Source organism: Caloenas nicobarica, chromosome 6 (assembly GCF_036013445.1).
Source record: "Caloenas nicobarica isolate bCalNic1 chromosome 6, bCalNic1.hap1, whole genome shotgun sequence".
Classification (NCBI taxonomy): domain Eukaryota; kingdom Metazoa; phylum Chordata; class Aves; order Columbiformes; family Columbidae; genus Caloenas; species Caloenas nicobarica.
In genome coordinates, this window is record NC_088250.1 from 5,565,105 (window position 1) to 5,578,963 (window position 13,859).

At 40.7% G+C, this 13,859-nt stretch overlaps 1 protein-coding gene across 7 annotated transcripts in view; it reads right to left on the reverse strand.

Annotated features, from left to right (window-relative positions):
- Positions 1 to 13,817, reverse strand: part of CARF (calcium responsive transcription factor) — a 37,962-nt gene extending 24,145 nt beyond the window's left edge. For 5 of the 7 annotated variants that reach the window (XR_010606393.1, XR_010606389.1, XR_010606391.1 and 2 more), the window contains exons 1-6: positions 13,766 to 13,817; positions 9,135 to 9,256; positions 7,261 to 7,459; positions 6,033 to 6,153; positions 4,117 to 4,246; positions 2,446 to 2,530 (exon numbers count right to left, since the gene is read on the reverse strand). Coding sequence is in view for 1 of the 7 variants with exons in the window: in XM_065637878.1 (XP_065493950.1) it covers positions 2,446 to 2,530; positions 4,117 to 4,246; positions 6,033 to 6,153; positions 7,261 to 7,459; positions 9,135 to 9,151 (552 nt within the window). In the remaining 6 variants the exon portion in view is untranslated. Of the gene's footprint in view, positions 1 to 2,445; positions 2,531 to 4,116; positions 4,247 to 6,032; positions 6,154 to 7,260; positions 7,534 to 9,134; positions 9,257 to 13,765 lie in introns of those variants that run through there. The other 2 variants (XR_010606392.1, XR_010606394.1) reach the window with 2 other exon arrangements.
- Positions 13,818 to 13,859: the final 42 nt, after the last annotated feature.

The following is a 13,859-nucleotide window of genomic DNA, read 5'->3' on the forward strand; positions in this document are numbered from 1 at the left end:
CTCTATTTTAGTAGGCTAATACATGCTGGAAATGCATTCTGATCAGACCACTGAAAACTAAGTAGGTTACAGAAAATAACTTTTTTAAAATCTACTTTTTATTAACAATGTAACTACCTTGAAGTAATCAGATACTCTCCAACCCTTTAACTCCAGTCAAGCTTCAGGCCAAAAAATGAAGCAATTCCTTTTCTGCCCCCCAGCCTCATCTCAGCAGGGGCACATTAAAGCTTACACTAAAGTACACACATCGAGATTGCAGTTTTCCTTGACTAAAGTAACAGCAGCAGGATACCAGAGGCATTTGACTGTCTAGGCACAGCAAGTGTAAGCTGAACATTTCACGGCAGTCATGGAATCGACACCAAACACAGAACTTAGTGCTAATTCTGGAGAGCTGCAGCGTTTCTTGCTCCGTGTCTGCCTGCAGCACTAATGGCCAGAGGAGTTGCTGCCCCTCGGAGCACGGTCCTGACCCTGGGATGTGTGACGGGCAGCACGTACCGAGTCCATGCCACGGCTTCACCTGCTGGAATCTCCTGTGGAACCCACACCCATCTCTGCGCTGTTTCAGCTTGTTTCTGTTCTGGCAAGTGACTGAAGGAGCGGAATTGTGAGCTGCCACATTTTTCTGCACCTCTACTAGATGTCCACATTCCAGTGGGACCCTTCTATCCCGTTATTAGTAACAAAACATTCTTCAAGACAGTTACACCTGAAAGATAAATGACACCTCAAAATCCCACTGTTTCTAGCTTGTGCCCATGAAAACGTTCGTGCATCCCAGCAGTCTCCAGTGGATTTACACTGTGTAACCTCCAAACTCAGCACAGCAACTCTGCTGATAACACACAAGGAGAAAGAGAATTTAGGTCATTCCTCCTTGGATGGGCTGATTGTGCAGGGAGAACAGCAACAAAATAGTTGTGTTTAAAGGAACAGGGAGGATTAATACATACAGGCAATAGTTCTGCTGAACAGCAGAGATAGATGTTTATAACCTCAGAACACATTCAAACAGAACACATTTTTATGTCCTTTTCTTTAAAAATGAGAACTCTTCTATAATCGCTGCTGCTGTGCATTTTAAACCCAGCCGGTGAAATTTATTGTAATAGACTCAGATAGACCAAACAGGCCACAATACAAGTCCTCCTACAAAATGAAACCAATAAACGACTCAGATAAGCTACATCAATATTAAGATAGGAAAGTATGTGCCACATAGTGCTAAGAACGCAGTAACAGGTTTTATACATCTTACTGGACTTTAACAACTAACCAGACATTTGAATTACAGTGACTCACTCTGTGAAAACAGTATCTCCACCATAGAATAATTTGTGTTACTGATTTTCTGACCTGTTAATGTTTAAGTGGATGTAATAGAAGACAGTACCATTTGTATGAAATAAAGGGCATATAACAAAGAGGAATAGGTTAATATATTGAGTTAATTTTAAAAGTATTTCTAAGTGGATACGGAAATAAATTCAATTCCCAAGTCCCTGTAACTGCAATTTCCAGTTATCACTGGCCAAGCCAATACAAAAAACCTCAAATCGCAGGGATATCTAAAGAGGTGAACCAGCTAGAGAGAGTATGAGTTCTCCTTTAAAAAAGTATTAAGAGAAAGTAAAATAAACGTCTGTTAGGAAGAGTTTGGTAGCAGGAGGAAGGGGCAGGTGATCCCTCAAGAATCTTCCCATCTCCCCATCCTCCCTTTTCAGTGATTTATGATGCAGTCTAGCTGCTGATATCATGCCAGTCATCGGGACAGTTCTGCAGACATTTAACAATATGCAAATAAACAGAGTTCTGTTCAGGTCAAAAGCCATCACAGGGAATAAAGACAGAGCATTTTTTTAACAAAAGAGAAAACAAGCACAGGTAACTGTGCTGGTACAGAAGAAAAAAAAAAATCTGTGAGAATATCTAAACTAGAAATCCTAAGTAAAACATTGACATTAAGGTGCTCTGCTAAGTCCCAGACTTGACCCTGGTGAAGTCACATGGATTTTGATTTTTAAGTAACAACACAAACTAATATGAACAGTTGCAGACTTAGGCCATACAAAAGCAATCTTATTCTTTAGCTAATGGACCACTAAGGGCAGCAAAACCCAGCTTGCTCAGCAGAAGACACCAGAGCTTGCGCTGTAGCTCAAGCCTGAACTCTAACACAACAGCTTTTCCCAGCGCTGTACGGCACCAAGATTTCAGAAGCACATCTCTTGCTTCAGGAGCTGCTGATGGTCAGTTATTCAAGTATTCCCCAAAAAAGGAAGAGATTCCACAGCATTTTATCTGTTTAAATGTGCTTGAGGTACCAGCTAGTACCACAACACAACTTCTACAACTATGACTGTTATTCCTTTCATGGAAGAGGATCAATCTCTTAGATCTAGATGATAAAATATCAGGTCAGAATTCTTTGCAGCCCACCTCACAGTTCCGGAGACAGCGTGCCCATGCAGGTGTATTTGGCTGCAGTGGCTGGAGAGGGATGGGAAAGGGATCTTCCGCTACCCTAAAAAATAAAAAAAAATACAGTAAAAGTCTATACAGACATTCAGGAAAGCAACAACTTAGTCTAAACTACAGGTAACATCAAATGAGTGCATTACATATAGCCTCTACAGCATATGATCAAAATATAGATATTGTTTCAACTTGCCTTAAAAACCTGGGGTTCATTTTCCCTGTATTCTATTTCATAGTCAAAATAATACATTGTAAATATAAGTATTTAAAAACTCCACTGTTTTCTACATTCAAGAAGACCTCTGAACATGCAGTATTCTCAGTATTGTTCCTTGACAATAATAGACAAAACATGGTGAAACAGACCAGTTGACTGTCTTGATAATTTTCTTACGCAGACTGATGGTAGAATGCTAAAGATTAAAATCAATATCAAACACTTGCTAAATGCACATTTTAGTATATTTTAAATTACTGAAAACCAGCTCTAATAACTATTTAATTAAGTATCTAGTTTCTCCATTCCCTAAATCCTAGGGCAGAAATTATGCTTACTCGATGTTTATTATTCCAAAACTAAAGTGCATCACCATCCTGTCCATACAAATATGTCTCCCTTCCAGGATTACTTTTCCAGTAGATGCAGATTGTGTTCACAAAATCCATTCACAAACTGCTTCTCTTAATTTTAAATTATTTCTTGAATATATATATAATATGTACTGTAGTGAGATTATTCTAGTATCTTCCATGTCTTGATTTCAAAAGAGCATAAACCAATGCAGAGCCAGCTTGCAGTCCATGGAACAAACATTGTCTTTGGTGAGGTGTTGTTTGTTTGTTTGGGGGTTTTTGTTTGGTTTCGTTTGCTTTTTTCGTTTTTGTTGGTTGTTGTTGGTTTAGTCTTGTTTTTGCCCTTTTTTTTAAAAGCAAAAAAAGAATCCAAGAGTATTCAGGAATTAAAATAGTAGGCATCGCTTAGCATGGGGACGGAATCAGGAGGATATCAAGAGAAGAAAAACATAATTACTTTAACTTTTAGAAACTTTGCTAACCCATCTGCCAGCCTACATGTTCCACCGAAACACACCGTTAGCAGCTACTTTCTCATACTTTATCAAAGGAAGCTGAAGAAGTTGTCTGCAGAACAAAGATTAGGCTCTCCCTATTACTGTTAACTATTGAAATCTCTATCTAAAAGATTAATCTCTACAATCAACCCTTTTTGTGGGAGGATGGTTTATATAGGTTTTAATATACTTGAAACTCTACTCCCTCAAAGTTTCCCTGCAGGTCCTTCACTGAATCACTTTCAAATCTTGGTTGGCAGTACCAGCATCTATTTCAGTATTATTTCAGTAATTTCAGTAATTTTCACTGTGCTACTTTAAATGCCCTCCTATTGCTCTGGTCAGAATACATCCACTACCTCTGGAAACACAGGCACTTTAATTGCTTTTTCCACTGCTCTGGCCTGCAAACACAGCTACACATCATTCACTAATACTAAGGGTTCACAACCTCTGCTCTATGGTAATTTTGTGATAACCATTAAAAAACAAACTGCAAGAAAAAAAGGCAGTACTAACAGTGGATCAAAGCGACTGTTCATCCTTTTAACTCCTGACCTACCTGGCAGCTGTTTTTTTCGATACGGTGAGAGATGCCTGAGGATGTAGAATGTAACTGCTCACACTGTTGCCTATAGCAGCCACCGCCACAGTCTGCAAGTTCCCGTCACCACACTTCTCTTCCGAAACATCTTTGCAAACATAAAACATCCTCCTGGTTAATAACTGAACTCAGAATGGAGAAGTGACAAGCTATGATTAAATTTTGTGTGTTAGAAAAGCAAGCTGCTTGACATGTGAAATAAGATTTCTAGATGATAAAGTAGTTTGTTCAATAGTTGTGAATCAATACTCAAACTCAAGGCACACATATGAAGATGTACTTTAAAAGGTTGGTCATACTCAAGGACTTTGGTAATCATGCTACTGCTAATGAATCCTTCCACAACAAAGCAAGTAAACAGAAGAACTTGTAAATTACTCTGCTTTACGCTTTCACGAGTCCATATAAGATTGCACAACTATTTTGTTCTGCTGCAAAACACGCAGTGGTTGCTTTTAAAAAGAACTGAAATGGAGATTACAATACTGCTTTGTACTTAGAAAAAAACCCCACCTAAACAAGAAAAAAATAGGCCTCTCATAACTGAATCTGACATGCTGTTAGAACAAACATTTTAGCCTTTCCTGACAACAGGGAGCAATCCATAAGCCAAAAAATACTGTTAGATTGAAGCCTGTGTGTATAGTTAAACAAAAACATACTGGAAATCCATGAAAGCAGACATTTGATACTTTGGCCTCAACATAAAGAAAAGGAAGCTCTCTTTAGATGTGGGATTTTTGCGCATCAATTACGAAAGCTTCTTCCCCGCATCCTGAGAGAGTGATAAGATATTGACTCGGTACAGAAATCACTCCACTTGAAAGCTTGTGCCAGAAACATTGCAAGTGTGCACGTCAGAGTAACACTGCTCTGGCTCAAAGCTTGGAGCACTGGTTCCTTCTACACAGACACCAAGGTCTACTCTGAAGCCTCTGCCATTTCATGCCTCACCAGAACCCACAGGCAAGTGAAACTCAACGGCTGACAGTTGTTTAGTTTCCATAGCAAACCACTGACATGTCTTCCTGTCTTTTAGAGATCAAATAACTACGAAGTCTTTTACACAGTAAGTCTCCAGCAAAAAAGGAAAACAAAACAAACACAAAACCCCTCCACAAAAACCATGTAGCACCGTTGCAGAACGTGTATTCAAATACTGTGAAGCTGAGTTATTTGGAAACAGGGAGCCCCATGTAGGATGAAAAATGGGTATATAAAAATACTATTCAGCATTGCAACTTACTGTCTAAAACCGTCTGAGAGTTTAACAAAATGTGACAACCTAGTTCTCAGTCTTATGGTGTGAATGCAAACTAGTACACAGCAAGGCTTACAGGTAAATAATCAATGCTTTCAGGTTTCAGTATGTCCCTTTTCTAGAGAAAAGCTTAAAATTCATGCTTCTTCTTGTGCATCTCACCACAGACTTAAAATGTGACAGTCAACACACTGAGGGAAAAAACTTAGCAATGAAGTGAAAATTACAACTCATTTGCTTCATTAGGAACTGAATTTCTACCTAGGCACTTCATTCCTGGCTTCACAAAAGATGCATCATCACCAGTGATCTCTGGAACAGGCCAGAACGTAATTCTTCTATCTGCATTACATTAACTAACTACTTTCACTCGAACTAAACAGACTGTGAAAATTTGAAGCTGATAGTACAGTCTGACTTGGACAAATATCCTTATTAATTAACAAGGCAAGAAGCAGCTTTGTGCTTGATATCTCAACTTATCCACCACCTACCTAAAGTGAGCATAATAGCTCTTATTTCATTTGCCTTTTGTCCAACGGAAAACATGGTATGTGGGGTGCCAGATTCACAGTCAGAAAGCAGATTGAGCAAGTGTGTATTTTTGACTCACCCTGCGTGCTGGTCACATCCAGAAGCTGACCTTGAGGAATTATCACTTGGGCCAGTCCTGGCTGGGCAGAAGGAATGACGTGCAGCACCTGCCCATTTTCCGACTGGCTGGCAACAATCATCTGTAAGGAAATCACGCAAAAGCGTGAACGGCACTGGTTTGCATGGTGATCTTCATGCAATAGGACTGCGTTTGCTTATGACTGGAGCAGGAAATGGTTTGGTTGGAATTAGGGCCTGTAAATTAACTTGATTTCACCTAATAAGGAAACTGTCTATTTACTGTCAATTTCTTAAGCTACTTTCCCCTTTTCTAAAATAGCCCTTTAAATGATTAAAGGAGAGATAAAAGTGTCTTATGGGATTCTACAATGAATTAGACATTTATTTGAAACTTATAACACTGTTATGAAAGCTATCGAAAACCTGAAAGCCATTCATAGTTGGATTCACTGTAACCCCATTCATGGACTAGCAGAATTAATCACAACATATAAAAATTTTACCTTTACTCCTAAGAAACTGACCTCTGTGGGCAGTATTTTATGCAAAAGCAGATAGAACAAAAACTCCAAGACTTGAAAAAAAGTAAATCTCCTAGACTTCTGGAAAACTTAAACAACTCCTTGCGGTAAATTTTCCCATAATTACCAAGGACTTATTCCTAACAATACTATGAAACCTAGAATACCATAAAATATCATCTTGTTTCTGCTTTATTACACTTTAAATGAGTGAAGTATCTTCAGTGCTAGTGCAACACAAACCAACTAAACCCTGTGGATGAGAGCATTACCTTTTTACAAAATAAGAGATAAGAACTACAAAGCGATGTCTTAAGCAAATTAATTGGGAGAAGAGGGGAAGGAGAGACATAACAGGTCAGCTTATTGCTAATGTTCCAATCCCCCCAATCCAACACAGATTTCCCCAGGGAATATAGAGAAAGCAGCCGTGGTAGAAATATGAGATCTCATCACGCAATAACATCCAGGCTTGATAATGACAAAAGACATAAATTGTTGTTTAACAAAATTAGCAATGGCTGGAGACAGGATTTGCCTACCTGAGAAGGGTAATTGGAGCATGAACTGAACCACTGAAAAGTTTCACCGTGTCACTAGCAAAAAAAGCCTGAATCAGCTGTTGCTACAACAGACAAGCACCACGTAAAATAGTTCTTCAAAGGCGTGTGAAGACACCACCTGCCTCGTTTCAGAAACACTCACCATCTGCGCGCCGGGCCCTCCAAGGGGCTGCAGCTCGTAGAGGGGCTGCCCGCTGTGCTCGAGCAGGTGGAACGCGTCCGCTGAGTGGGGCTGCGGCTGGGGCGGCCGCGCGGGCGCCGCCGAGGACGGAGAGCTGCCCAAGAGGCGCACCGCGATGGGCAAGGCTGCGGGACAGTCGCTCTGGCCAAACGGCGGATCCCTGGAATCCATGAAGGTTAGATGCTTTCACAGAGGAAAACCAGTAAAATGTACTTTAATCTTGAGTAGCAATTTCTATTTAAAAAAAAAAAAAAGAAAAAGAAAATATTTAAAACCAGTGTGATGTACTGTACTCTCGGAGGGAGCTCTTGTCCTGATCAAGGGGCTATTAGCTAACGCTAACAGTTCTATTTTTGTTTTCCATCTCCATGTTGAAAACATTTTCATATTTCCACTTCCTAGGACAAACTCTCTCTACTTAGGGCAAAGAAAATACCTTGTGCCCAAAATCTGTTCCCCAAAACCACTCATCACTTTAAAACATCTCAATTCTACACAGAAACTGAAGAGAAGTTATTAAAAACGAAACAAAACCCCAACCAAACAAAAAACAACCTGTAAAACATCCACCAACTTGATTTGACTTGAAAAGAAATCCACGATAGTATTCTACTCGGCCTTTAGATACAAGCATTTAGCTACAAAGACAAAAATCTTTATAGGCTTTCTTATTTCTTTACCGGAGAAGAAACACAAGCAACACAAACCCACCAATTCAAGTCCAAGAATTATACAGTGCAAGATCAAGAATCAGATTTTGCAAGTCTCAAAAAATAGGTACTCAGAGCTTATTCTCATTGAGCTTGCAGAATCAAGTTCTTACAGCACATCCCATTTTCATTAAATTTAAATCTTTAAGCACAGATATCTGTCTTGTTGAAACTCTAACACCACAAATACTAAACAGGTAAAAATAATGGAAAATAGGCAGCCCTTGTGTAAAATATCATGTCAGGCTGTCATCTGGCCAATGCAAGAAGGAATACAATTGGTTGTATCTCTTGCAGCAATTACAGAAACAACTCTGAAATTTCTGCTACAAAAAAATATAAACTACAAATCCAAAGAGTCGGGAAAAATGTTTCTAAATTTTATATTAAAGTTAGACCAGGGCTAAACAACCTTCTCAAAAATTCTGCAGGCATAAAGCTTCTGTGCTGAAACCATCTACTGTAAACTACACCAGAAAAGCAGAAACAAATAAATGGCACTAGTGGTGTTAAAGACATTGGATAGAGACCATAAGCACACTAATAAATCACTACCTGAATAATATTTTATGTTTGCTGAAGAAATCTGCAGGAGAATATGTATGCACAGAAATCTCTCTGACTACGAATATCTGGCAATATTTTATAATAAATACATTAAAAGCTCCCCAATATAATATAATAGATATACTCCCAAATATAAAATATAAATTATATAATATATAATACAATAATCCTGTGTCCCTGGATTCTTTTTTGCCACATTTGGTTACTAAGCAATTTGACCTGATTTTCAAGTGTTCTGAACCCCTCCTACTTCAAGGCAGGTCATCAAGTATTCTTTTATTAAAAGATTTTAACATAATAAAACATATTTCTTTAGCACTATAGCAGGATCTGTTAATATAATTGCTGAATGCTGTCACTGCATACAACATTTAGGTATTAATCAGTTCAAAAGTGAATGGCACAAGAATCCAAGGGAAGGAACGTTTGTACTTTTTTAGAAGACACAATGTATTACTATAAATGCAAGGGAAAACACACTGATGAAATACCATGCTGTAAATTCATCAGAGAAGACATAAAGAAAGCATTTACAAAGACAAGACATTCATACCTCACCTGAGAAACCTGATCATTTGTTTCTGACTTTCCTGTATTATCACGGTTGCCTATGAACAAATCATTAGGTCCTTCCATAGCAATGTCATGGTCAGCTCCATTTTTTTCCATTACAAGACGACCTGAAAAAAATTACAAAAGTTTATTTCAGCCTTTCATACTTTAGCCTCAAGTAAGACATTGCTGCAGGTTGGTTTTTTTTTTTTCCGGTCTTGCAAATTCAGCCTTACAAGGTCTAATGCCATTGCAAGCTAACAGCAAAGCCCTCCAGAAATCCTTGCTGCTTTTTCACTTTATTACCCACTACAGAAAAATTTCAGTGTGTTGCTCCAGCAGTTTAGCCTCTTGTACAAGACAATTTGCTTGACTTCTCACTGCACACATAGATACAAAACACACATACACACTCATGATTTTCACCTAAATACGTCCACAAGCACTCAACTAATAACCATCTAGAGAACATTTGGTATTTAAAGATATGCCAGCACTGCTTTACAAAATTAGTAGTAATCTACTGTCATAATCAACAGACGGGATTTCTGTTATCCAACTCTGTCATGCAGCCATCTTGAAGTAAACTGCATTTGTTTTAAAGGGTTATAAAACAACATATAAATTAAATGCAATTACTATTGTTAGCCTACAGCAGTAAGCTTGGGCAGGAAAAATGTCAGATATCCAAAACAAAATTTGGTATGAATCAGGCGACAAAACACAAAAAGACAGAGCTCCCTGCACTTCGGAGATTTACCTCCTATCCCAAAGTAAAGCACTTCGAGGAGCTCAGCTGCCCACTACGAACCTTCGAGCAAACAGCTAATATTGGACAGTGAGTTGCCGAATCCACAGGACAAGGCTTTCACCCAGACAGTTTGCCCCTTAAAGCAGTGACCAGTCCCACATAGTCATAAGCAACGAGACAAAATGACAAATTAACTTGGCCCCTATGTTACTCGAGTACATATATACTAGACTACACATATAATATGCCAAACTGTATAGAAGAAAACTTACTTCCTTCAGTTTGGGGTGAGGGCGGGGGAAAGGTGTTCAGGATTTTCCCCCTCAGGATCTATTTTAAAAACAGGCAGCATTATACTAGCACGAGGCTCCTACCAGTTTTATCTTCTTCATCACACCACACAGTAAATTCCTTGAGATGGACCTTCTTGGCTGTGTTATTTCAACCATTTACAGCTTTAATAAGGAGAAGGTAAAAGGCTAGAGAGCCACTGGGAAAGAACTGTACAACCCTGGAAGCACAAATTTGTTTTGCTTTGCGAAGATATAAAGGACCACAAGCAAAGTAAATCCACATCTCCTTGGCTTTTGAAGCTGAATAAAGCATCCTGCTGATACAAACAACATTGTGAAGTTAAGCTGCTCATACGCTCAATATACTAAATACTTTAATCTAAAGTAGATCTATTTTTCCATTCAATTTTCAAGTGATGACACTCCAAACCAACTTCCAAATGAAGTTACGTCACGTTTACCAAATATTTTGTAGCTTTATGAGATGGTTTAGTTAAAATGTCTAAAGCATGTTAGCAGCAAAGGAAACAAAAGACAGAAAACCAGATTTCATCACCACTCAACCATTTCCCCTCAGTTAGAAGATGCAAAGAAGATATGTCAGTTTTGCCCAAGCAGCACATTTAATTATTTGAGATAAACTGAAGCAGTTTGTTCCAGGGATACTGATGGCACACAGCCAGAGCGTGCTGGAACTTGGCTACAGGACATAAGGACGACGGCTGTATCAGGACAGATCAAGGGGCCAAGTAGCCCGGTATCCTGTATCTAACACTGGTTATTAGGAAAACAGGGGAAAAATGACAACAGCAGAGTAAATATGCGGTGATATCTATCCAGCTTCCTCTTATGAGCAGCCCAGAAACATGTGAAGTTTTATCTTTGTGTTTAAAAAAAACATCCTTAGCATGCTTTTGCCCTGTGACTTTGTCGAATCGCTGTTCTAACCCAGGCAAAACATTGGCACACACATCACCCCGGCCAATGAACTTCATGGTTTAACCATCCAGGTTTCATTACCTTAAGTGCTGTGCAACCCCAAACAATTTTTTTTGTCTTAAAGAAATACACTTTTACAGACACATACGAGTACATACATAGTTAATAAATTTTATAGTTGTATAAATGTTGCTAACTGTTACATCCTCTGTGTGTGTATATATATATATATATATGGATATTTTGTCATGAATAAGTAAATAACATGCAAGTATCCCTTCTTTTCATAAACACTTTGCATAAGTGCCACAAAAATTTCCAAAGTAACACTACTGTATTCCACGTTTAACAACAGGTTGAAGCAGCAATGCAGGAGTTTAATGGTAATGTAAAACAGGATCAACAGCTGGTATCCTCGGCTCTCTGTGCCTCAGCTTTAGCTTTAATGCAGCTCCACAGGCTGCTCTCCATGATGTCCACCACTCCAAGGCTGTTTCCAGATAAAGGGTTAGCGCATTTTAACACCACGGGACTGTTTCCTTCACCCTCCCTCCATCTGGGAAGCACTTGGCTCAAAACAAAGGGAAATCTACGGCCATTGCTGTCCTTAGTTCAACTCTACAAAGAGAGCAAGCATCCACAGAAACTGCTAGCACGGGCAAACATGATAACCACCGTGAGCATTTTATGCAGGATCTTCAAGAGAGCAAACACCATGCACTGCAATCCAGCCCACACGTTACCATTAGTGGTTCAGTTCCAAAGACAAAATGCACTGGTAGTTCAAGATCATTCAGCGAAGCACACAATACAGTCCGATCTCCATTTATTTAGCGATCAAGAACTCCCAGGATAACAGAGCCGTCAAAGCCCGGGGCATCTGTTGCATAGGCTGGGTTCTCACTGCCTGCCATCCGCAGACACAACTTGTACATCATCAGGTGCTCCCAACAGGAACAGGATTTCAGCGCCCACTCCGAGGTGACCCCTTCTCCTAACAGCTGCAGACCATCCACCCTCTAATCTAGAAGCCCTTACACTGATTCTTAATATATAAACCTTTAAAGACACAAACAGAAAAGTCAAGCTAGCATTACTTTGAAATTCTATTATTGACCAGTCACATCTCTGCCCTGCCTTAAGGTATTAAATTTCTGTATTTTCTTGCCTCCGACTCTTTATTCTCTTGTGATACTTACACCTACCAAGTACAAGCAGTGGTCCTTAAAAACACACAGCTCTAGACTGACATAAATTTGAGGGTTCCTATGAACGCTTGCTCCTGCCTTCCCTCCATTACGAGGACTCCTTGGGAAGGCAACATGCAGCCACATCCCAGAGAGAGGTACTGCCTTTCAAAACCCCAGAGCTACTTATTTTAACACTGAGTTAACAGTGCAAGATTTTAGCCATAAGAAGAACCCTGGACGGATAAGTCTGCTGTGATAAGGAGCACATTCTACCTTGGATTACTCTGTCAGGAGGGAATTGTCATACGTTTTTCAAGCTTCACGTCTTTGATGCATGCCCATTTTAAAAAAATTTTAAAAGGGAAATCAAAGCTCGACCGTGCAAATTCATTTTCAGCATTTCTGATAGCAATATTCCTCATTCTGGTATTAATTTATACTTCATGACTGGAAATACATACAGTCAAATGCCTTACCAACAATCTTTTTGGGGTTTTCCGTGAAACGTTTCAGAGGTTTTATAAAGAGATTTAAGATATGCACAGCTTACAACAATTAAACACTGTCTCTGAAAAAGTTGCCCTAATGACATCTCTCTACCACCATTACGAAGGGCTAAAATTACGGTAAAACACAACAGGGAGAAAATCAAGGCATAGTGATGCCCTCAAGTAAAGCAGTTACAATTAGCTTTATATTAACTTGTACCAGGCTTGAGATTCAGCTTCTCTCTGTCACAGAAGACAGTGAAAAATGCACAGACCACGGAACTCCTACTTAAAAGGCTTCTCAAGTTGCTTTTACGTAGTTAACACAAGTATCTGCAAAACGTATGTGTACCAATTATGTTAACAAACAAGTACACTTCAGAAATAGACGAGACTCCAGAGTCTCACAAAGCATCACGAGGTGACACCTGCGCACTCCAACGAGTCGCCCCAGCCACAGTCACCACACGGGGAGAGCTCAGCTGCTCCCCGAGGGGGCACAAGCAGCTGTCAAAAAGGCGGGGAAAACCAAAATAAATTAAAAACGAAACCAAAAACAACCCACAGAGCAGGTACTCGCACAAGCAGCCTTCTCCCCGAAAAGCAGGTTCACTTACAGCGCCTTTTAGAGCCCGCTGCGTGCCGGGTTTATCGCTCCTAGTAAGAAGTTTGTTTATACGAGTCGCTTCGCACGCAAAGAGCCGCAGCCCGGGTCACGCCGAGGCCCCGTCCGCAGCGCGCACCCCACGCGGGACCCACTCACCGCCGCGGGCAGCGCCGGTACCGGGGACACCCGGGACACCCCCCCGGCGGCGGAACCGCGGAAAGCGCGACCCCGCGCCCCCAGCCCTGAGGGGAACGGGGTCAGCTCACCTCACCGCACCGCACCGCACCCCCTGCCCCGCGGCCCTCCCGCCCCGCTGACGCCCCTCCCAGCACGGCCCCGGGGCGGGGGACGCGGGGGACGCTCCCGCACCTCAGCCGGGCTCCCGCGCGCGCCGCCATGCTCGCCGCCCCTCGGCGCACGCGCGCCGCGCTCCGGCCGCCAGGGAGGGCGGGAGGGCGGGAAG